This window comes from Micropterus salmoides, unplaced genomic scaffold (assembly GCF_014851395.1).
Source record: "Micropterus salmoides isolate LMB-PRFRI ecotype aquatic unplaced genomic scaffold, ASM1485139v1 Ms_hic_scaffold_9, whole genome shotgun sequence".
In the NCBI taxonomy this organism is placed as follows: domain Eukaryota; kingdom Metazoa; phylum Chordata; class Actinopteri; order Centrarchiformes; family Centrarchidae; genus Micropterus; species Micropterus salmoides.
The window spans coordinates 30,561,580-30,586,033 of record NW_024044681.1 but is presented as its reverse complement, the minus strand read 5'-3'; the positions used below and the strand labels follow the sequence as shown (position 1 = coordinate 30,586,033).

At 43.5% G+C, this 24,454-nt stretch overlaps 1 protein-coding gene across 4 annotated transcripts in view; it reads left to right on the top strand.

The window, feature by feature from the left end:
• The first annotated feature begins 4,697 nt into the window (after positions 1–4,697).
• Positions 4,698–24,454, top strand: part of fam222ba (family with sequence similarity 222 member Ba) — a 28,763-nt gene continuing 9,006 nt past the window's right edge. Inside the window, exons 1-2 of one of the 4 annotated variants that reach the window (XM_038708329.1) lie at positions 4,698–4,846; positions 23,319–23,446. In XM_038708329.1, coding sequence (XP_038564257.1) covers positions 23,365–23,446 — 82 coding nt within the window. In that variant the 5' untranslated portion in view covers positions 4,698–4,846; positions 23,319–23,364. Of the gene's footprint in view, positions 4,847–4,866; positions 6,064–20,996; positions 21,120–23,318; positions 23,447–24,454 lie in introns of those variants that run through there. The other 3 variants (XM_038708331.1, XM_038708330.1, XM_038708332.1) reach the window with 3 other exon arrangements.

Genomic DNA, 24,454 nt, shown 5'->3' with positions numbered 1-24,454 from the left:
AGAGCACTCAGTTTAGAGGAACTAACATGAGCCGAGAGCAGAAATCATACATATCATATACAAGTGGATAAAGCTATGCTATAGGTTTTGAAACCATTTTGACATGTATAATAATGACATGGTTGTTTTACATTTACGTGCACATTCATATGTAAAATAAGAAAATATCAGTCCTGTGTCATTTTGCAGTGAACCCTCTGTTGGGGAACCACCTGTCTACTGCAGGTAGGATATTCAGAGGCCAGTGGCAAATTCAAATCAGCTCATAACAATGCACAAACACATCTGCCAAAACGAGCAACACCGCAGTTTAAAATGGATGACAGCGCTCAAAGGATCTTTTGGCTTGGGTGATATTCTCTAGATTACTTTGTGAGGGATTTCGCGCCTATAACCACAAATCAGATTGCACTGTGCAGACTTTTCTTTTCCCTCTTGTCCCTGGAGTACACAAAACAGAGCTTGTCCCCGAGGGTGCTTGAAGCACAGTTGTGACAATGTTGTCAAGGATATATCGAGCATCCATGCTTAAAGCAACATGCCAACCTGAGGAGAAGACGGCATGTTCGCATACTCACGCCCTGTAACTCTTCAGTACTAATTCACAATGACAAGCTGACAGAATGACTGGGTAACCATGGAGTCTGTAAGGTTAATCATCAGACTAAAAGGACGCCGTTTGCATATTGATTGATTACTGTAACATGTTGTTTTCATTCTGTATGGCAAAGCCAGGCAGAGCAGATGTCTCCCCATAGTCCATCAAACACGCCGGCTGTTTGTGAGTCCTCGAGGACATGCTCGGGGCGGAACAAACACCTCCACTGGGGAGGATGATGAAGGATATCAGGTAGCTCACAATCTGTCATCATCTAACTCTGAAAGCTCAGCAGCAATGGAAGGGCAACAAAAATGGAGCTTTTAGCAGACACTTACTGCCGAATTCCAATTGAACCAGAAACCAAAAGGATATTTGAGGATCAGTAATGTTTGAACTTTATCTCTATCTGCCTCCCTCCCACTCTCTCTCCCTCTCAAATTCATTCAAGGCCTTTTTTCCCTCCGGGCTTTCCTCACATGGCCATTTCACGTGGGAGTGTATCAGAGTTCTTTCTATGACTGCATTAACTTTGGCCTTCAGAAAGAGCTCTCTCTCAAAAAAAAAAAAGACAAAAAGGCTTCGGCTGTAGACCATTTAATCATAAGCTGTAGCCCACTTTTCCACTTGAAGTGCACTTGCCAATGAGATTCAACATGGTGTGATGGAAAACCCCCCTTTGCTGCTGTAATTCAGTGTACTGTTGATTCCTAATCAATCTTGTTTTCTGTAATTAACAGAACACTTTATATTGATAGGCAATAGGTCAAATCTTTCTAAATATGCACCCAGGTGACGTCAGACACAGACCCTCTGCCTCTCTTGTTGATTTGTTCATAACACTAGCTGGGATTAGACATGCAATAACTGGCAGCTTCTGCACTAATCAGAAGGTCTTGTGACCTTTGTGAGGAATAACAAACTTCATGGCATAATAAGCATGAGCCATGGGGCATTTCAACAAGGAGCAGAGGTGGAAAAAAACAATCTGTCAGCACGGCAGAGCAGCCATCACTCCATCACCGCGGATTGCAGGGAGAGGCATGATGCAACACAGCTGTCTACAAAACAGAACTTTTTCACGCTGAGGACCCCAACGCAGATACCCTATTTGTGAAGGATCCCAGGGATTAATGAATGGATGGATGAATTACCACATTTGATAAATGAGAAAGCGGTGAGATTTAACTACCACGCCTCACGTGACGCCTTGAAGGTCCCCCAAGGTCCCTCGATTCAGCAATCACTGCTCCATACGTCCTCGCTCAGACTGCATTTTAAAAGAGGTGATTTAGCTCCCAAACTACCCATATAGGTCACACTGATGCTCTGATTGTACAATCTCTCTCTCAGTGGGGGAGATAAAGGGAAAAAAACTTTTATTCATTCTAGACTTGCAATCGATGTGACTTGTCTGTGAAGTGGATCAATAATGCCCCTCTTTGAAATCATCAATCACGTCAGTGGTGAATTTAAAAAGCGTAATTAGGAACAGCGTTCTTAAACATCCTGTATTGATGTCTTCTTTGGTATGGAGAAAGACACCATTCTGCATCATTAACTTTGTATTATTGCCTGATGGAGCCTGCTGCTGCTACTTCCCCACCTGCTGAACTCTGAGCGCTGTGTGTGATTGGGCTTTCAGACCAAATTCCCCCCTCTTTCACTTGCTGATGGGGGAAGTGAAGCTTGCAGACCTAAATTGGATGGAGTATTGTAATAAGCCCAGTCCGAACTGGAACCCAGGCCATAGAGTTATCCTTCACAATGCCTTATTTCAGAAATGTTTGTGGAGTTGAACATGTGTAATTGTCTCTCTAATCATCTTATTTGATTACTTTTCTGCAGGTTCTAACCTGACATGACATTACATGGCCATGAGCACACATTCTCCAGCATTCCCATAACTTGCCACAGTCTTCTGTGTTGTCCATCTGTCTCTCTCTGGTAATAAAATGGTATCAATACTGCGGAGAGGGCAGGTGGGCGGTTGTAATGGAGTAATTTATTTTAGTTGTCACAGAAATATAAGTCTTTGATTAGGGAGCTATACACATCGGGCTACACAAATAGAACCTTTCATCAAATCACAAAGCATGTGACACTATTGACCGTGGTGTCGTCTCTTTGGGTTTTATCTTTCCCAACAAGATTCATCGTACAATGTGTGAAGAGCACAATCATGCAAAATGCAAGGGTAATACAGCTCAAGGCAAATCTTTTGCCAGTGTAAGAGATGAGTATTACATTTTGAGCCAGTAAAAGGAACGAACAAGCTTATATTTTTAAGACTGAACGAAGATGTTAATGTCTGAAATAATGACAATCATCATCTGAGTGTGTTAGAGATTAATAACATCCTTGTGGCTCCTCAGTAGATATTTTTTCCCAGTCTGGCAACTTAAAGGGTCTGTTCACCCAAATTACAAAAAACACATCTTCCTAAACACCCGTAGTGTTATATAGTGGCCTACATAGTGTTTATTTTTATTGCTGAGGTTTCATAAAACATAGTCATCATCACCCCAATACAATGGAAATTAATGTAAGTTAGTTTGTGGTATCCTCCCTGCTAACAACACTAATATGGCGTAGTAAATCAAGTGATTTTGGCTTCATGTACAGGCAACATTTGGCTTGTTAAAAAGCATAAACAGTGAAAAAAATCAAAGGAAAAACCTTAATAAATTAGCGTCGAACGAATGCTTCCATACCAGGCACAGTGGCTTACTGAATGGTTTGATGAGTATGAGAAGGATGTGAATTACCTGCCATGGAATTCACAGTCACCTGATTTCACTGGTTTTAGAGCCAACTATTAGACAACCATCTTCACTATCATCATCAAAACTCAAATCATTAATCATTTTGGAGAATCTATGTCAAGGAACATTAAAAGCTGCTCTGGAGGATCGTACCTTACTAACACTTTTAATTTGTTTAGTTTCCTTAAATATGTCAACCCATTATTGTTTACTAATTAAAACGCTACATCATAACTTTATTTCAATCCAAAAATCGACCATGCACTCATCTTCAAAGGTCGGGATGATTAAGTTTCCTCTTCTGTGAATCGTGAGGGGAACATAGTGATATTATTGATCTGGAGAAGATAAACCTTTCTGACATTTATCATGTGAACTAAGTGCAATGAGAAAACGACTGATAAAAACAAGAACTAATTGTTGAGTATATTCCAGGTTTTGGGTTATTCAACTTTATAGTACAGCCTCTTTCAGTTGTAGAAGTATTCAGGTCCTAACACTTCCACACATACTGTCTACTTATTTGAAAAGTAGGGCTTAGCAATAAAACAATAATGATAATTATCACGATATATAATTTTCCTCAATGACAAGATATCAAATGTTCAATAAATGTTTGATTTAAGTCATTTAAATCACATGAAAATTAGCATTTTATTTTTCTACTAAGATATTTATTTTGTTGAGGAAAAGGGGCTGAGGGGCAGATTTGGCTTAATTTTACTACTTATTTTATCATTAAAATTGTTTTGAATGTTTTATCAAGTTAATGTTTTGTTTCAGATTTGTTAAGTGATCCACTACTTGGCAAGTGTTTGTCATGTTCTGACTTTCACTCAGGAGCAAAAATCAGCCTTTAAACTTGAAAGAAATAATGATTTGACATACAGTAAATGGTGATTATTATCGATATCGAATGATATGAGATTTGTTATTGTGATCAAATGTTTGGCCATATCACCCACTCCTACAAATAAAACACCTGCATTCAGTTTTGCTAAAATAAAAGTATGGACGTATTGCTGGCCAAATGTAGTGAAAGTATCATTACTGTTATTTTACATATACTGAACAACTATCTACCTTTGCCTACAGATCATATTAACCCACCCTGGTGACAGACAACAGAGGACAGCTAAACAAGAGTTTCACATGTATTCTGATATGATACAAATGACACAGACTCAAATCGGCAACTAGTGTGTGTTATTTCACTAATTTCACCTTCCACATGGCAAACGTCAAAAGGTATTTAAAAATCCCATTGAATTTCACACTGGCTGTACCTTTAAACCTCTCGCCTGTCCTGCGCAGCGCACAGCGCCGTCTGGAACGGTCCCAGTTAGTGCGCATGCGCCGGAAGTTGCTGCCGCAGACAGCAGCAGTAGCAGTGATTCGGCAGCGCAGGGCAACGGGAGAAAATCTGTCCGTTTTAAACCATGGCGACGTACTAAACGATGCCTTTCGCAGAGGTAAACGGAGAGTAAGTACTTGTATCTTAATGACACGCTTGCTGTCTGATACTGTGTGACATCCTCTCAAATTGTGGCATAAATATTAGCAAAGCTGGAGAAGGCAACAATGGGACTGTGTATGTGTTCCAGACTGGCTGGCTAGGTTAGCTAGCCAGGAGCCTGGGCAGTCAGCTGGCACACTGACTGGCAACACACAGGTTTATAGCTACTGTACTGGTCCCCTGTGTTGTCTGTAGATCTACTAAATCCTCACGGCTTAACTGCCTTTTATGAGCCAAAAATATTTTTATTTACTTACTAAAGGAGCCATACATTCTGGTGTTAACTGAATGAAACTGGGCTTGTGCTAGTTGTAGTTGTGTTTTTTTTAATTTTTTTTATTGCAATTTGACAACAACCAGTGAGGATTAAGTAGTGCTCCATTTGCCTGCCAAATCATCATCATGATTATCTCTTTTTCATTATGATTTTCATTAACATGATGCAGACAGTTTTGTGCCACCTCCCCAGTGAAATTATAAGTTCCTTTCCTGAGAAGAAGCCAGTTGTGAATGAAGTTGGAAGCGTGGTGATCTTGTGCTATTCCCGGCTTTCAAAGTATGGTATAGCTGTCACTGAGTTGTCTCCCACTGCTAGTATCCGATAAACTCATTAGGACGTGCATGCATACATCCAAATTTAGAGTGTCAGTCGTCTTCACCCCGTGGTACGGATGTGTGCGCTCTTTGCTCTCCAGCGTGTCTGCAAATGGCACCTCTTAATGCACCGACAGGGGAAAGTGTTTCCACCTGCAAAGGCAAGTGTTAAAGGTGATAACAAAAGGTTGACGTCACCGGGCTCATCTTGATCCTGCCGCACAACCTCGACCGCTGAGGAGGTGGAGGAGTAGTTTTCAGAGCAGGCGGGCAGCTTTTTTTGCCATAATTGTTCGTGTCTGGAAGGTCTATCTCTGATCAAATTTCGGGTATCCTAAGGGCACACTTAACTAATGGGATCCTATCGATGTTTCTTCCCCCCCCTCCAAGCCTGATCTTTACACGGCGGAATGTTAATGTTGCCACAGCCTGTCCGCGTCGTCTTTGGCTGCTCTGAGTCTGGCGTTATTGTTGTAGTCGGTCTGTAATGTCATGGAGCTTGACGGATGTGATTAAAAACCCCACCGCGGACAAGCAACACATCTGTGACTTGACTGGACCATGGAAGTGATCGGGTTTACTCTGCACAGGTGAGCTGATAAAACTCTCAAATGTCGAGAGGTAACAGCTGCTTTGTCTACATTTGCATGGCCATTTTGGAGTTTAAAAAAAAAAAAAAAAAAGAATCTGTCGTTATGTAAAAAAGCCATTATCTTTCCTTTACTATGACAAAAGGTGAGACTGTTTCGTTTATGACAGCGGGGAGGGTGTGCTCAGTGATCGCCTGTGCTTACTCAAACAAGAGCCTGACGTTACTCGCCCAAAAGTGCAGTTTTGCAATGTAGCTTTCTTCCCTTACATTTTCCAAAGAGCAGATAATTAAATTTCAGATCTTGTTGTCTGGGAAACTCAGGCCCCTAGACTCTCTGCAATTATCGTGCAGAGGGAACCCTTTTTTGCATTGGGGTGCTATGTTTCCCAGCGCAATGAAGATTAATTAGGTCTTAAAAACAAATGACTGTAAGGCCTCTCACCATCTGTAAAATACAGTCCGCTTCTAATGACAGCAATCTGACAGATACCAAGAAGAATAAGAGTAAAATGCTAAGTTAGGCTGAGATATTGACATGCAGAGGCTAATGACAGTACATATATAGATTTTGCAGTCGTTTACAGCTCAGTTTTTGATGTGAAGGTTTGACTTTGGTGCGGTAGTTGTGAATTTCTGTATGCGCTAATGTGTATTTACTTCAGGTTTCAGCCTGAAAATGAGTTGTGTGTTTGCTCTTACTTAATAACGCCAGCAGATAAGCCTGAATGTCAGGAGCACCTGGTTCATTAGTTCATGTCATGCTGGTCAGCATTGTTGAAAATTACAGCGTTCCGCCAAATTGAAATACCACTTGAATGCATGTGTTAATTAGATCCCTGCATGGCTTTTCAAAGTGTCTCTCCTCCCCTGCCCATGAGTCATGTGTTCCCTTTTTGACCTGTAACTGCAAACCCAGTGTCTTTGCTGAGGGCAAACTGAAAGCAAGTTTGCCTTGTTTTTTCAGCCAGCCACTGACAAATATATTGGAATGTATTGATTTACATTGTGGGCAGAGGAGGGTAATTTCCTCTAAAATACTTGTGTAGGATCTTGGCTGCTATAGACTCTCAGTCTACAGTTGTCTGAAGACGGTGTTAAACATTTGCTGAAAAAATACTGTGTGTGTGTGTATATGTATGTGTATGTATGTATATATATATATATATATATATATATATATATATATATATATATATATATAGAAAACAACTACATATTTAGGCTTAGGTAAGTATAAGAGTAGTATGCACACCCACACCGTTTTCTAGATACTAGCCTCACTGTATCAAACTTTCTTCTTCTGTTAGCAAATGGAAATACAGAAACTGGCGAGTGAGCACCTTGCACTGAATTCCGGATGTTTTGTGTTGCAGTTTCTCCACGTGACCACCAAACAGTCTGATTCCCAACATTAGGCTTGTCTCAGACAGCAGTAATAAGAGGATAACATCAAAGCTCTGCTTTATTTCTTAGAGACTTCAGTGCAAGACTATGAATAACAGATCACAAGGTACAAAGAGTGAACCAGAGAACTTGAGCAGCTTTTATGTTTCAGCAGTTGTTGGGATTCACAGGGAGCTCATTAAAATACATTGATTAGTAACAGTCCTGATTCTGTGATTGTTGCCTGTGAAATGGCTCGGTTAACCAGCATATTTTTGATGCAATGATTTTCTGTGCTGGAATGAGCCACTTGGCTGATGCTCATTTTGGTTTATTCAAAGCCAGTCATTTGATGTAGCATTTTAGAGATGGTACTTGAATTGGAAATGTGTAACCATACGCTCTCCCCAACGCAGTACATTTGTTCCTTTCATATTCCAGCGGGGGCCTGTGTATGTTAAATCTCTGGCAGGTGGTGTTTGTGAATTTTATGTGCATAACAGATTTTTATTTTCCTCACCTCGGTCGTTTTAGATGAGCAGCATTTGTTGAATATCATCCATTTGCTAAATGAGGCTGCCCCCACCACCCCACCCCACCCCACCCCCGGACAGGAGCAGGGCAGAGATTTCCCAGGTACCAGTGACCTGCCGGCCTGCTCCACCTTTCAGTCCTCTAGCAACCAGGGCAGCTGTCAGCCCATACTCACCCACTCAGCCACCCATCATTTGGAGAGACTTTGTGTGAGGCCGGCCAGTGTATTCTCAGCTGCATGAGCCTTTGTGTGAGTGGGCAAAGTCAGAAGACCCAGTGTGAGGGTCAAACACAGGTTAGGCTGTGAGTAAAGAACTGCGGCCACATGATGCATCCAGGTCAGCTGTTACGTGGTATTTAGTTTGGTTCACATGGGTTGTTTCAAGTTGTGCCAAAGGACTACAGGCAGTAGACCTGATTTAAAGACACACTTGTGTCTTTGTTTGCTACTTTGTTTGGCTTTTTTTTTGCATGGATTTGCATGTTAGCTGGCAGGTCCAATTAGGGCAAAAAGCCCTGCTCTTGCTGGATAGTTTGCGTAATCAGCAAACCCGAGGCCTTAAACCAGAGAGTGCTGCAATCTGACGTTACAAACACAGAGACCAAAGGGCTTTCTGAAATTGTTGTGTCTTCATCTTGAGGGCAATCGGGGAATAATCTAAACCTCCCGGTGATGTTCACTGCCAAAACAGCAGTCATAGCAGCAGGAGGAACAAGGCTTGGTTTAGGACAGCATCTGTCTGATCATGCTTGTCGGAGGCACCGGAGACGACAGGGTTGTTTATCCACCTCCATCTCACAGGAACAGCAGAAGAGCAGGGCAGATACTGTTATCTGTTTATGGCACAAGATAAGGCCGTCTCAATCGGATCACTGACCCTCCACTGACACTCCACACCCAATACCAAGCCCTCTGTAATGAGAGGTTGCCAGACGAGTCCCATATCACTCTAAAGTAATCCTAATAGAAGCCATTAGCATGTCGGTGGTTATTGCTGCAGTTTTTCCAACGTCCATGCCAACTGTACATATCAAGGCATCATTAGCCACCACCAGAGAGGCTCAGAGTCTGACCTGGTCTGTGGGGTCAGAAAGAATGCCACAACAAAGTACCAATAAAGCTGTAGGGGATATCAAGTGGAGGGGATAGAGGGAGAGTGAGCTCAAAGTGTCATCGTTGGCACAGACATTAGATAAGGCTAAGCTAGGGGATTATAGAGGGAGGAGATGTAAAATGCTGTCGGCTAATTGGGCTTTATTTTTAATATTTCAGCGGGTTCATTAGAGACTAAATTGGTGAAGGATTTCAGCTCTGACTGTAGAGTCTTTTTGGGACAAGCCTTACAACCTGAATAATAGCAGACACATTTTGTCACATTGTGTTTTTAGAGGAATGCTACTTATGTAGACCAGAATTTCAGTTATGTTACATGGTTGCATTTCATAATTCTGGCCTAACTGTAAGCCGTGTTATCTTACACCTTCTCTTGCAATAAGAATACACTGAAAGGAATTCATGTGTTTGAGGTATTTAAAATCCCAGTTTTTTTTCTTGCCAAGAGAGTGGCTTTGTTATATTGGTAGTAGTAAAAAAAATTTTTTGGTCTTTGCAACCTTCAGCAAGCCGCAATAACATGGAGGATAGACTTTAGGGTATTGTACAGATTTATCTTCTCCAAAAGGACAATGCAGTGGAGGGGGGCTGAGCTGAGAGAGCTGCCGAGGTGAGCGGTCAGTGCACGGCACTTTGCCATGACCCTCCTCAGTTTATTATCGGTTGCACTACTTCTCCAGGCCTCAGTGTGTGGGTGTGTTTTTTCTGTGTGCGTGCAGTGTACTGGAGATCGAGCGGCGCTTATAATGGGGCCCTTTATAACCTCCTAACCCTCTGGTCCTGTTTGCAGCCATTGTTGGCCACGCTGAATGGTATCTCCGTGCCTTGAAAAGTAACCAGATGACATTCTTCCTGTTGTTCAAAAGGGCCCAGGGTTGTGTTGTGAAAAGCGGCTGAAAGGATAGGCTAAGACTGTGACCTTCAGAGGCTAATCTCTGGCATGTCATTCAGTGCCTGTTTGAAGCAAATGCAGACCTTTCTCCCTGATAGCAATGTACCAAGTCAAACAAGGCAGACATTCTTCATAGACTGTTTTCAACAGTTACACTCCAAAAACAGTCAAGTTAGTTTTTTTTTATTGAGCCGCCACTAAAAAGGAACCAGAAGGTGTTTAGTAGCAGCTGAACTGAATCGTTATTCCAGACAGGCGGTGTGTCTGACACCTACATTGTCCAAACAGTCTCTCCTGCCTGTGACTGAGCCGTCTGTACACAGACCTGTGGCATCAGCAGCCCCTCTGTACTGCATGCTGAAATACCGCCGCTGCTGTGAAAGCAGTGGGGATGAAATGCACTTAGTGAGACAGTAAACATCGGTGCAGCTCTCAAACTAGCTTACGTTGTTTATGTCTCCTCCTCTCTGGTGTATTAGCTGTCTTCAGCTGGCTGTGTTTCCTGGAATGTGCAGAGATGCAGTTGTCGCTGTGCGGGGGGGATGTTGGCTGTAATCACAGTTCATAGTTCAACTCTGTATTTGGACTCGACTGAGCAGCGATTGGACAGGAGTCACATTATTCTTCTGAACTGGAAGACCGCATTTGACATTACTGTTTTTGTGCATCAAGATTATCTCACCAGGATTTGTGTTATGAAGGTTGTTGGTCACACAGTAGGAGCATGTCCTTTTGTCCTTTAACATTAACAGGTTTAAATTTGCTTTTTAAACTTTAAACGACAACACTTAAAGAATAACAGCCTTCACATCATAATACATTGATGCTACCCAGTTGTAGAGTTTTATCTAACCCCCCATAACCACATTCTTTTAGTCTACACTGAGAACGAGTCTTTACCATTAATGTCTTCAAGGGGATTTGCTTTTCAGCATGTTAGAATACACTTTACTGGCAGCGAGCTCTCATTGTGCCTGTCTAATTGATCTCGTAAGAGCAGGTCTTTGGGTAGAACAACGTTTTATCCTTGCGTCCTGTGAATAGTGCTCCTGCTTCCTGTGTTAGCGCTGTGCCACCTGTATGGGGTTAAGATTGGAGTCACAACCCTGTTGTCTGTGGTCCCTTATTCAGGGGCTGGTTATGCGGGGGGCTGACGGGGAGAAGAAAAGCTGTCAGGTTTTTAGGGCCTCTTTTGTCAGTCATCTTTCAATGATAAATGATTGGCATATCTCCTGCCATTTCCCCCCTTTTGTTTGCAGCCATTGAGTTTGAGAGCGAATGACCATTATGAGTGATGTGTGTGCAGCCTGCGTGCGTGTGCATGTGTGCACACATGAAAAGGCAAGGTTGTTTACAAAGGAAGCATTGAATTAGAAAAGGAAAATGTCAACTTTTATCGTGCTACTGCACAACCATTTTGCATTAGTCAGAAAATATCCCCTGAAGTAGTGTAACATCCGCAGAATGTGATTGAGATCGAGAGGGAGACGGGGTGGGGGCAGAGGAAGAAGGGTGGGCCACTATTTGAAAGGCATACTTGAAAGTACTCGTGTGTAAAGAGTCCTGAGGCTGGTCATGTTGCTGTGTGACAGAGAAGCATTCGTCTTGCTGTGTATCTGACATCCCAGGGTCTCATTGAGAGGGTTTGCCTGCGCTGCGTGTCGACTTTCTGTAATTAATAGCCAGTAGCCCCCTCACCCCATCAAGGGACCAGGTGCTGCTTAGATCTGCTCTGGCATGATGGGAGGACAGCAGATACACTGGTGGTGGGTTTCTCTGTTATTGGAATAAAACTCACAGATGTCACCAACGTGTCTCTCACTGTATATATCTCAGTTGACTGTGTACATATAAACACACAGTCCTAGACTCAAAACAAAGAGATGTTTAGTGAATTTTAATGGTGTGCTGCTGATGGATAGCTTGTTGGTAAAAGATATGGTTCATTTAGTCTACTTTGTGTCGAGCACCATTGTACTCATGTCCTGTGCTGTTTAGCAGGGCTTGCGGCTCTGACAGATTGCCATCCCGATGGGGAGATTTACCCAGCCAGCACTGCCAATGGCACTGACACCATCATTAGGCTTTGATCAGCTGCAGTCTGTGAGGGGAAGAAGAGAGAGTAATATTCTTGATCTAATTACTAGCAGACATTTCAGGCAGTGTAATGTGTGATTTAACCTCTTGTCAGAGGCTATAAAAGGAAGCTGGGTTAATCTTCCTGCCAACCTCTTTTCCACGCAGGGGAGAGTACCTTTAAATTTCCTTTCCCGATGAAGCTGGTAAAACACAAGAGTGCCAGTGGAGTATGCTAACACACCACAGCTGACTTTCTACTTGAAATCTCTCAAGGCAAGAGTTCTCTGACCTTTGAATGTTAGCAACAGCTGGTTTGCAGGAGCTCATGTGCTATGTGCATTTGGAGAATTGCAAGTAGAACTTAAAAGCTGTCCTTTTGACTTCTGTATGCTTCCTCCAAATGGATTGTTCTGCAGCCCCCTTTGTTTCTCTCTCTGTCTGTCTCTCTCTCTCTCTCTCTCGTTCTTTCTCTTATTCTTTTTCTCCCTCACCATCCCCACCCACACACTGCAGCATGATGAGTGCAGTAGACTTGATTGAACAAATAGATTGTAAGTGGAATCGAGGGGTTTGGGTTAATCAGTCAAACATAGTTAAACAATTCTTTGGACGTGAAGGGATTAGTCTTGCCTGCATTGAGCTCATCAGATCCCATTCTCCTCAGCACTGGCTGGGCTTTTAGGGCCAAGGGCCACGGCCTCTCTGGCTCCATGGAGAACCACACACGCACCCCTCAGCATGCCCCATTGCCGCTGAATGCCCCACCACTCTCCTCTCCCTTTGTTACCAAGTACAATTGGAATGATGGATTAGCAAATTAAATGCAGACCTTTCTATTCATGGCAGTCCTTGCTCAAAGTCTCATTCACTGGATCTATCACAAACCGTCTTTAAAATGGTTACCAGGATCACTGTATGTCCTTTAATTCCTTCAGAAAAAGTCTGTCTTTCACTCTTAAATGCCTTCTTAAAAACAAGTTTAGTGACCCTTTCCCAACATAAAGGCCCTCAGTATCTTGTTTTTATAGAATGACTTCCTGAATATTTTTCTCCCTTATTTTCTGAGTGCTGATCACACTGATAGGAGGTGGCCCGTGTATGATGATGTGTTGGCAAGCTCCGTGCACAGCTGCAGCTAGGACAAGCCTGCTCTAAATTACCTGTGCCATTGTCTCCTCCATGCTCCTGAGAGCAGAGCACCAACCCTGTTGGCTCTCACATAAAACTGACCTGCCTGACTCACGTTCCCTTTTAGAAACCCATGATCCACGTTACGGCGCATTTTTACTTTTTCAAATACCATCATTCAGATTTTCCCCAGTTATTTATTATTTTCAATTGCCGTCACTCACTAATATTATTTTAGTTTTGTAGTATGAACTATGAAGTTTACAGTCCAGTGTAAACAACTTGACATGTGATTTTCTATACTAATGGAGAATTTGTGCTAAATGTTATTTTATTTATTGGTTGACTAGCCCTACTATATTCTTCATCCAAGTTACAAAATTTTTGAAGTTCAGCTTTTAAGCCCAGGTTCCACTTTGTTTTGTTTTATTTCCCACCAAGCAGACAACACAGACCCCTACTCCCTTTACCCCAGTCCCACCCCCAGTGCAGTGTGGGGGGAGTGGTGGTAGATTGCTGTGCTCTGTAGAGACCCCAATTAGCAGGACTAGCATGCCTCCTGAAGGTCACTCGCAGACCTTTGGTGTGAGAACAGAGGAGGGCTGGGCCGGTCACGAGCAACTGTGAGAGTGACGGGGCTGAGCTGGACCCAGGAGTTCTCACACCATATCCACACTTTCTTAACTACAACAGCAGTTTGCATATCCTCCGTTTTCGCATTGCACGCTCTTGGCAAAAAAGTTGCTCCGAATTTTGCTAAAGGTCAAGCGTTCTCCACGGACTGTCATAGTATACTGTGACCATATCTGAGAGATCCATTTGTCATTAGCTCCAAAGTCCCCTACTTCATCAGCCCGTGTCTGGTGTCGGCTATCTCGGCCTGATTGATAGCTCTGTCCTTATTGCAGGGAACGGGGGTCGATGGCAAAAAATTTGCTGCTGGGTGCATTAATGCTGTGCTCAATGGCATAGACCTTTGAGCATGCCTCATCAGTCTTGAATCATTGGACGGCCGCAGGAGATCTGTATGAGCGGGCGTGATGCAAGAAACCAAGAGAGAGAGTTTTTATCATCTGGGCCAACTCTATTACTCATAACTCTATCTCACTGGTACAGGCTAGAAGGAGAAATAGAATATTTTGAGTTAAGCTTTCGTTCAGGACAAATGACACACACTAGTGTTGTTACTGTGAGTGAAAACTGACTTTGTTAAAGATTAATTTTAATATTGATACTACCAAATTCAGTCAGAACCTAAACCACAGTTGAATCTAGGGCTGGATATTGTTTGAAATTATCTGTATACCAGTGTTGATACCATACATGAATTCTGGGATCAAGACGAAAAACACAACTTTGTCTGCAAAAAATTTCTCAAAGGAATGTAACAAAGTCCAAATGTTGCTTATACTAGGGCTGAGCGATAAAACTATAATGATTACGATATTATTTCCTCAATTTAAATATAACAAATGTCCAGCAAAATGTTCAATTTAATTCATTTAAATCATGAATGAATTAGCACTTATTCTTTCTATTTGTTTTGTTGAGGAAAAAGGACTAAAAAAAGATTTTATCATCTTTCATCTATCATTGTAATTATTTTGAATATTTTGTGAAATGATCCACAAACAAGTGTTTGTCATGTTGGGATCATAAAGAATAGTTTAAAATCACAATTAACCATGTGGTTTCTTCAACTTTCACTCAGGAGCAAAAATCAGCCTTTAAAATAATAATTTGTTGTGATACTTATCGATATTGACTGAAATTTTTTATTGTTGTGATAACGGTTTTGGCCATATCGCCCAGCCCTAGTCTCAACATAAACAGCTGTACAAAACCTTTTCCTAAAAAAAATAATAATAATAATAGACACACTTTGGTCTGTACCCAAAAGTAGTGAGGTTCAGTACCCAGCTGTAGTGACACTAATCTCAATGACTTAAACTGGTTGACCAGACTGGGGTTAAGAACTATTAGTTGAAACAAGTGTAGTAGGGAACACAAAAGTTCAAAAAGATAAATGATTATTCAGATGGCTATTTCATGGTGAAACACTAAAACATAGATGCTTGTACATGTTAAAATAGAGCTGGGTAACAACTTATAGAACGATTTAGCTTGTAGATCTGCTCACTTGGACATCTTGCCGTGTTAGAACTCCTGTGCTAAAGATGCAAACAAAGCTGCTAAATCAGTAATTGAATCATCATAAAATAGTGCTGTGACATTTAGCTTGTTTGCTTTGATCTTGTAGTGACTGTTTTTATTTATTAAACCAGTACCTGTGTAGGAGTAAAGATTCTGGTGCCATCACAACACCAGTACACACCAGATTATGTGTAAGCTCACAGGCAGGCAGGCAGGCAGGCAGACAGACGGAGGGCCCTGTGAGCCTGGGAGGGCCAGATGTTCCCATGCAGACACAGAGGTGAGATGTTTGCCATGCCGGGCCTGTGTTTGCCTGGCTCTGCACAGAGTCACCAGCTGGCTGCCCGGCGCCCTGAGCCGGTGTTTGCTGGAGAAAGAACTGGGGGCAGACAGGCTCTCACATGTACACAGGAGATGAAGGAGAGACCACAAATGTCTTGTGTGTCGCCAGGGGCAAAAGGAACCTATCTCACACAGCCCTGTCTGGTGGAGAAAGATCTCTTTTATTCCTCGGCTGCTGTGTAGATGCGAGGGGGGCTCGTTTGGTCTCGCTGGAGGCCAGACTGAATGTCAGAGCTGCCATGGAGGCGGCTGACCTTACCAGCCTTCCATAGACACAGGATGGAGAGGGATCAGCTTTTATCGAACATATACACAGCGGGGTTTGGAATCGGCATGTAGGCATTTGTTTTTGACTTGTATGGCTGCCCTTCTCAATGCAGCAGAATATTTTCACCAGTTGTATGCATTCACCAGACCTGCATCTCAGTAATCCACGCTTACTGAACTGAAGCAACGGACCTCCATAGAATTTTAGTGCGATTTTTTTTCTTTGGCTTGCATTAAAAAGATCCGGCATAATATCTGAAAAATTATACCGCAGGAACTTTAGATACTAACAATAAGACAGAAAATTCTTAAAATCAACGGTATTTTATGAGTTGTAGTTAAACAGTGTGCTAGCAACGCATCAGCAGTAAATATTGGTAAACAAGAGTTTTTAATTCAGAATACTAAAACTCCTCCTGCAGAGTTGCACCATCCGTAAGTCTAATTAGGTTTTTTAGGTGTGTGTGTGCGCGCGTGTGCGCGCGCGTGTGTGTGTGTGCGCGCACACACACACAAAACTCATATGGGAGAGAGGCCAGTTAGGATAATGGCACAGTGGATAAATCTCCCACAGCAGGCCTGTGTAACACTGGAAGCTGTTTTTGTGCGTTAAGCCCTTTTAGGGTGATTTGTGAGAGTCAGCGCTCGCACAGTTCTGCCTAGCAGTGCTGCTCTGACCCCCCCCCCTCTTATATCAGCCTAGCCACGCTCACAAATAGGCCAGGGCTGGTTAATGCTGGGTCAATAATATGGGTCTGTGCCGGAGAAGAAACACACTGAGACTTAACTTTTTTCTCTGTTAAACACAACGTACATGTCAATAAGAAGACACCGGAAATACTAAAGGTGGTCATTATTCCTGGAGGAGAAAATCACTGGTGTATATGTAGATTTGCCTGTGTACTTTCCTATACATGTCCTGTGTGTATGTGAGCAAGAGCGAGATGGGGAAACGGCTGCATTGATTTGGTTTTGTTTACTGAGTACTTGGAGCAGAAATGTAAGCCTTGGGAACACCTGGAGAGAGGTGAAGATTGGAGAAGAGGTGGTGGTGTCAGCTCTGCTATTGGCTCTGTACCAAGCATACATGCATACATACATGCATGCACTCACACACACCTCAGATGTGTGAGGGCAGCCTGGGATCCCAATCAGCAGCACTTAACAAAGCTTTCCTCTTTCTCCCTTTAATCGCAGGCTCAATTTGTCACTAGGGTGTCCAATTTCTGATAAGCGCTTTGACTCAGAGAGGCGAGGTGGGTGTGGGGAAGAACACAAAATGGATGCACCTGCTAACAAATGAAATCAACCACTCCATCTTCATTTCCCCCTTTTCCGCCAGCTGCAACAATGCTGCCACGCTTTAGCTTTCAGAACATTGAGTTATTTCCCACTAAACTGGGAGAAGGCCTGGCCGACTTACAGTTAGATAGTTATAACGTGCTTGAAAATCTGATTTTTAAACCCCTGACAGGTAACTTGGCTCATTTCCTTTTTCAGATTTGAAAGGAATTTAATGTAGAAGGCTAATTGCATAATTTCCTCTTAGCCACAGCATATTCATAAATCCATTATTTTGTACGAGTTGGGAATATATCAACAAATGTGGTGTCAGAATTACAAGGCTATTGTCATTTTTGTCAGGACATGCATATTTCACTGTACATTAAAAGTCTTGGTAGTAGATCAGTTCAACACAGCTCATCTGTCTGTTGAGGTTTCTAAACAAACAGATGAGCCGTTTTTAAGTTTCTAAAGCAACTTAGAAAAACGGCTGACTGACGTATGACGATTCTTATCACTGCACATACCCAAACACACAGATAGTAGATTTACAGTAGTGCGGTATCTTTATATCTCTGTTGTTCTTACCATGCTTTCTTAGTCCAGAACCAAACCCCACAGTCTGGCATCTGACACTGCAAAATGTGACTCAGCACATTGTTGTCTGGTGCGATGTGGGGATATGCGAAGATAACACAGATGTGGCACCACCGAGGAGATGAAAGGCGCTTGAGTTATGTGATCTGATGGTTACCAGGAGGCTGTCTCTTCCATGGTGCTTTCTTGCATTCCTCTGCTCCTCTTGTGTTTCTCTACAGTCGCCATCTGACATATCTAATACAGCACGCTAGTGTAGTGTGACTCTAGGAATGGCAATGTTGGTCTTTTGGTCCATATACAACTTTGGTCTAGACTGAAATATCTTAGCCATTATTGCTATGAAATTTTGTACAGACATTCATGGTCCCCAGACTTTAGTGAGCCCTTTACTTTTTATCTAGTGCCACTAGCAGGTAAAAGTTTTCACTTATCCACTTACTCTATAGATTGGCACTAAATTTAGCTGAAATATGGTTCCACTATGGTTCCCATATGATGTATCCTTATGACTTTGGTGATTCCCAGACTTTTCCTCCAGCACTAGCAGGTTCTCATTTGTGGTTTTAAGTGAACTGTCTCAACAACTATTCAATGGATTTTGGAATTTGCTTCCAACTATCAAGTCAACTGATTTTAATTACTGAGAAAGTGCTGAGAAAGAACAGGCCGAGCCACTGAACATTGTCATGGATGATTTTAGAACAGCCGCTGATTAATTTGACTCGTGTTAATCATTAATTACTGTGAGATGTATTAAGAGTGTGAGTAAATCAAATCCTGAGCTGCTGCTTCATGAGATCGTTGCTTTGCTTTTCTTTTACTACATCAGATCTTTTTTTTTTTTCTTCCCTCGAGTGGTTTAAGACTGTCATGTCTGAGAGGAGGCTGGCTTATTCCTCACTGAGGCATGCCCAGCTTCTGGCTGCACTCTGGATGGATTTGCAGCAGATAAATAAATAACTAGGCTGGCACCCCTCACTTTGGATCCCCTCTGTTTTGGCAGGCCATCCACACTGCATTTTCTATCAGGTGTAAACATGTCTGTCAAACAGCACAGCCAGGGGCCCCAGCATTTTGGCATTCATGATGCCACGCATGCGGCACTGCCAGCACTTTCCTGTTTGACCTTGGCCAGGCTTGACATGACTGAGCACACTTAGCTCTACCTTCCACATTTGTAGAGCTCTTCAGGAAGCCACGTGGGCTTAAGTGTCTATTAGTGAAACTGACCCTAAGTTGAAGAATGGACCTTGGCTGGACGGGAAATAGCCATGACATAGGCAGGCCAGGCCCGGACACTCATTGCCCAATATTTTCTCATCCTCTTGTCTCGCCACCATTACTGTCATCATCTCCCCTGTGAGGGGCTGTGGACATCATCCAAACTACTGATGTAAAAAGTGGAGGAGTGGAGGAATGAGGTCAGTCTGATAAGAAGAGTCCTCATACTTTGGAAGTGTTTCCTTTTCTCAGTTTCATGGGACACAGCTCCTCTTAAGAGCCCGTGTTCTCATTGTGAAACCGACCTTCTGTAACTGACACGTATGCAAAGATTTAGCCGATCCAGCTGTGGACTATGCATTATTCTCGGGGCATGCTGTCTCTCTCCGCTCCATATCCACCATCTCACCTCAGGGAACTGTCACTTTTTCATCAGTTTAGTTACTGAGCGTTCATACAGCCTCCCAGTTGTTTCGCACACCCCTCCCTCTCTCTAAAGAAGAGTAGTTTCAAGTAGCTGTCTTCCCCTCTCCCACACTACTGCAGCAGTCTCCATGTTTGACAGTTTTATCCCATGCAACTTGGAAACCAAAAATCTTCGTTTTTCACCTTCTGCTCACTATTCTGGCTGTCTCCCGCTCTCTCGTCCTTTCTCTTTTTGGTGTGGGAGAACAGTCCAGGTTGACGAGGGGTCTTTGCTGACTGGAAAAGCAAACGGCCTGTCCCAAACGCCTCTGGGATGTGCTGGAGTCATCAGGATCCATTGTGTGAGACTGTGAACCAGCCTGTCATAGCCTAACATGCCCGTGGCCCTCTGCTAGCAACAGAAATCTTTTTCTACCTCTTGTTTGTAAAACCTGATGGGCTAATGAAGGCCATACTGTCATTTCTTAACGTGTTCAAGAGCCAAGGCTTTTTCCCCTCTTTCTTTTGACAAAACACTCTGGCTTGGCATTCAAGGGTAAAAAGCCGTTCTCCTTTTTGCTCCTTTTCTTTCTCCACCTCCTATTCAGAGACTCAGCTTGCAAAGAAAAGTAATTTCACTCTCTGTCCCTGAGAGAATCAACACAGTGAAGTTGCATTGAATTTCCACTGCAACATTTTTTCTTGGCTCTATTTCAGACCCATAACCTGGGGGTAAACATGCAATTAAAATAACAGCAGCCCGCTTTCTCCTCCACTCTCCTGTCCTTCAGCCGTTAGCACAAGCAATGTACAACATGGTGACTTGGTTCTGCTAATTGCTTTAGCTTTTAATTGGTATAAAAAGCTGTTGATATTCAACCAGCAGTCAAACATACCTCCTCACTTTTTTTTTTTCATTATTGTTTTTCTCCACTAATATTGTTATATGCTTCTCCTTCTAATGAGCCTATTTTTGGTTCTCAGTCCTCTTTTCCTCCTGCATTACCACTGGTGGATATTTTAATAAATGATTTCCTATGCAATTACCCTGATGCAATTCCCAAAAATATCTAGCAAATGCAGATCATAGTTGATGAGGATTATATTGATCAAAAGATTCTGCATGAATGCAGTCAGCTGGTCTAATTTCCGAAATGGCTTCTGTCTATCCTGTTCCTTCTTCTCGTCTTTGCACTTTTTTTTGCTTTCTTTTTCTCCTTCCCCAACGGAGGAATGAAAAGAAAATATAGGTCAGCTTTTATGGGAGCAATTTGACACACGACACAAGCCATGATGCACATCATTCGCTCAAGACCTGCTTTGTCGGCTCATCTTTATTTGTCTATAATGAAAGCCACACAGTTATTCGCACACTTTTATTGCAGTTCTGTAAGTAGCTAGTGGAGACTTGCCGAGTCACGGGGGCCCCCTAATACTCTGAGAACCCCGTGGTGTCTGTCTGCACGGGGCTGATAGTGTGAGACGCCTGGCTAAACTCCACCAAGCCAATCCCTGCTCCACAGGCCGGCCCAGCTGCCTCAGCTTGGCCTCTACAGACGCAACTCTGTTTTCACTCAGGACAGGAGGGGCTGTGTCTCTATAGCACAAAGGATACTAAGCCACTGGGGAAGACACCTATTTGCCTGAATGGGTGAGTCAAGCCCTATAGACCAGACCAGGATAAACCCCCATGGTGGTCAGAGGGCAATTAGGACTGAGCAGAAGCCAGCAGCCGAGCTAGTCACGTGCTGATTAGGACCTAAGGAGAGGCACCTCCAACTGTAGTGAGCTCAGTCCCTGGCTGGACTTGGCACTCTATCAGGTGTAGTCATCCTGCTCCTGATACAAATAGTCCATGTGTTGAAAAAGCCTCTGTGGAGGCGGGTGCCTTTTGTAGAAAGCGGCAGTGTTTGGCGTATGATGTATATTTGAAGTCACTGTGGCAGTGGTGCTGATAGGCGAGTCAGTAGACGTCGGGCTTCTGTCTGTTGGGTTTCATCTCCTTCTGCGCTGCGCTGCAAAGCAAAGTGTCAGCTGGGGCATTACCATAGGCTGACCTTTGCTGCAGCACTCCCCACTGCACAGCTTTCTGACATTCAGGGGCGCTGTGGGGGAGGCAGGAAGGGGGTAGGCTGATGGTCTGTTGGCTCTTTTTTGCCTGTAGTGTGTTGATGTGTATGTTCTTATAACAAATGCTGGTGCCCCCCCCCCCCTCCACACACACACACCATGTCACTCTCTTGCAACCGTTTTGCTTTTGAAAGCCGTAGCAAAGGCACTGTTGCATTTGATATTTAGTTTCCCTTCACCCCAAACCTGCCTGTTGTCAAAGAGATTGCTGTTATCGCTGCGTAAAATCTTGGCACCCTGATAAATGAGAGAGAGCTGGAAATCTTGCCTGCTGACATCAAGGCGCTATGTACCTAAAAATCCTTCCAAGGCCGAGGGAAAAGAATAACATATCAGGCCAATTAAAGTTAATGCATGGTGACACGCTGAATCGAGGGCAGGGATTGCTGCCATATGGCGGTCCAGGCTGTAAATCAGAAAGCAAGGGGAAGGGAGGAGGGTGAAAGGAGTGGGAGGCTGGGCTACAGAAAGGGTGACGCAGCATCAGCAACACGGAACACCCCCCAAATCCTCAGATCTGTCTCGAGACTGCAGCTCCACCACCAACCTGTCTCCCCCTCTCTCTACCCTTTTCTCCCTTCCTCCCCCCTGCCGCCCTACCCCTGCAGCACCCCAAGGTGCAACACTCTCAGGTATCTGTGTAGAACTGGCAGCTTCATTAAGGCTTGTTTTTTCTCCTATCGCTGGGAGGATTTAAATGAGCTGTCATCCTGACCTTTTTGAGCTTCTGCTTTTTAAAGCAAGTTCAGCCCCCCACCACCACCCAAAACCCGCCACCCGTCTTTCTCTCTTTCCACCTTTCTCTCTCGCTTTGTCACTCTTTCCTCCACTTGTCTCTTCTCCCTGCAGGGGGGAAGACACTTTTAAGCCATCACCCTGCGGCAGACAGGCATGCCAAGGTTGTTTTGTGGGTAATTGCCTCTCTCATAGACGCTGTTTGTCTGCGCACACTTGCCGCCCTCTTCTGATTCCACGCAGCAAAAGGGGAGGGCAAAGACTCTGTAGGCTTAATTTGCTCCCTGACTGTTCTTCAGTGCTGATTAAGCAAGCATCTGTGGTGTTTTGAATACAGCAGTAAGCCAAGTGGAGCATGGCTAACGTTTTCTCCCTCTCTATTACATCAGGTTATTGCACAAAGTGGCAGGCATTTATTGGAGCAGTAGCCCTGTTTATTCATTTCTTTTCTCCACAGCCCCAGCCTGCTCCATTGTTTAATGTCCCCAAAATAAAGGCCTCTTTGCGCTCTAGAGGACTGCAGTATCGATCAGAGACTCACTAACTTGTCAGCGCCAGGCCTCTTGAGTGTGTTCTTTTCGAGTGTACAGGAGTCATTAATTTCCTCCGCCATGGTCTGGTGGAGGCGGAGAGGTAAAGCGCAGGTAGCAGGGCCCAACTAGCTGACTAACATGCAGGGTGAGGAGGAGGAGGGACTGAGTCGATTTAAAGCTGCCTGCCCCTCAGGCCCAGTCTGCCCGTTTTACTTCAGCTGTTTGATGTTTAATTGAAGTTGTTATTGGCATCAAATGTCACCTTACCTGATGCTCCAGGTGTGAATCAGTTTCTAATTGAAAGGTAACTATGTCTCCCTCAGCCCTGTGCCTCCAGGGACCAGCCACAGAGTTCCATTAGTCTGGACCCAGCCTCTGTATCACCACGCACCATGTGCTGCCTTGCAGTTATGTCTGACTGCTGACCTCTCTCCCTCTCTCTTTCTCTGCAGTGTGAGGAGAAGTGTGTGTCCCATGTTGCATTAGTGTCTGTGTGAAATGCTGGCCTGTCTGCCAGGGCCAGGTGACCTCCCCCTCCAGCTTCTCCCCCACACGCAGATGAACACTGGACTTCAGAAATGTAAGTACTGAGTTCGGGACACACACACACACACACACACACACACACACAATTAACTACCACCACCATCCCACACAACAAACCAAGCTGTTACAATCCTGCTGCCCGCCCCACGTCAGATGCCCATGCCAACCCTGGCCTGGTTGTCTTCTGCAGCTCTGTGTTAAAAGCAGAAAGGGAGCGAGAATATTTTTGTGCTCAAGGACCATAGATCTGTCTTCAAGGGAAATTAGGATGAACTGGGCCATTAATTTGCTGATTAATCCCTCCCTCAACGCCCCTGAAGAGTCGGCCTGCCACAAAAGTGTGGTCCTGTGTGCGTACCACAAAGCTGTCGCCACATTCATGTGTTAGATTTGACCGTCTCGGTTGCTTTTCACCATCAGGAAGAGCCGGTTACTGTCAGACTCGCAGACAGATTGCGGCTGAGTAGTTTTGCCCTTATGATCTTGTAATGTGAGTGAATTTCAGACGCAATCTGCTGCCCCGGTTTAACAGCAGACCAGTCAGAGCTGGCCCAGTTAATTCAATGTGTTTAAATTTCTCAACTCAACTGCTGACAAACTTGGACTCTTCACAGTGTGAGGAGCAGCAACACAAATGGAGAGCTGAAGTCAGCATTCACCAGTGAGAGACTTACTGGCTCTGACCAGTGAGATTAATGTATGACAAACTGACAAATGGAAATGCTAACCATAAGTCAGTGTTGTTGTCTTTGAACTAGTGTTGGGTGATATGGCCAAAAATTTACCACAGTAAAAAAAAATTATATCTTTCAATATCAATAATTATCAGGATAAATGGCTGGATAAGGCTGCTTTTTGAGTGAAAGCTGAAGAAACCATACGGTTAAATGTGGTTTGAAACTATTCTTTATGGTTACATTTGTCAAACAGTGGATCACTTAGCAAATCTGAGGTAGAACCTTCAAAACAATGATATGATGATATTATGATAAAATCTTTTTTTCAATCTTTTTTTTGTAAAATAAGTAAACTTTTTTTTCAG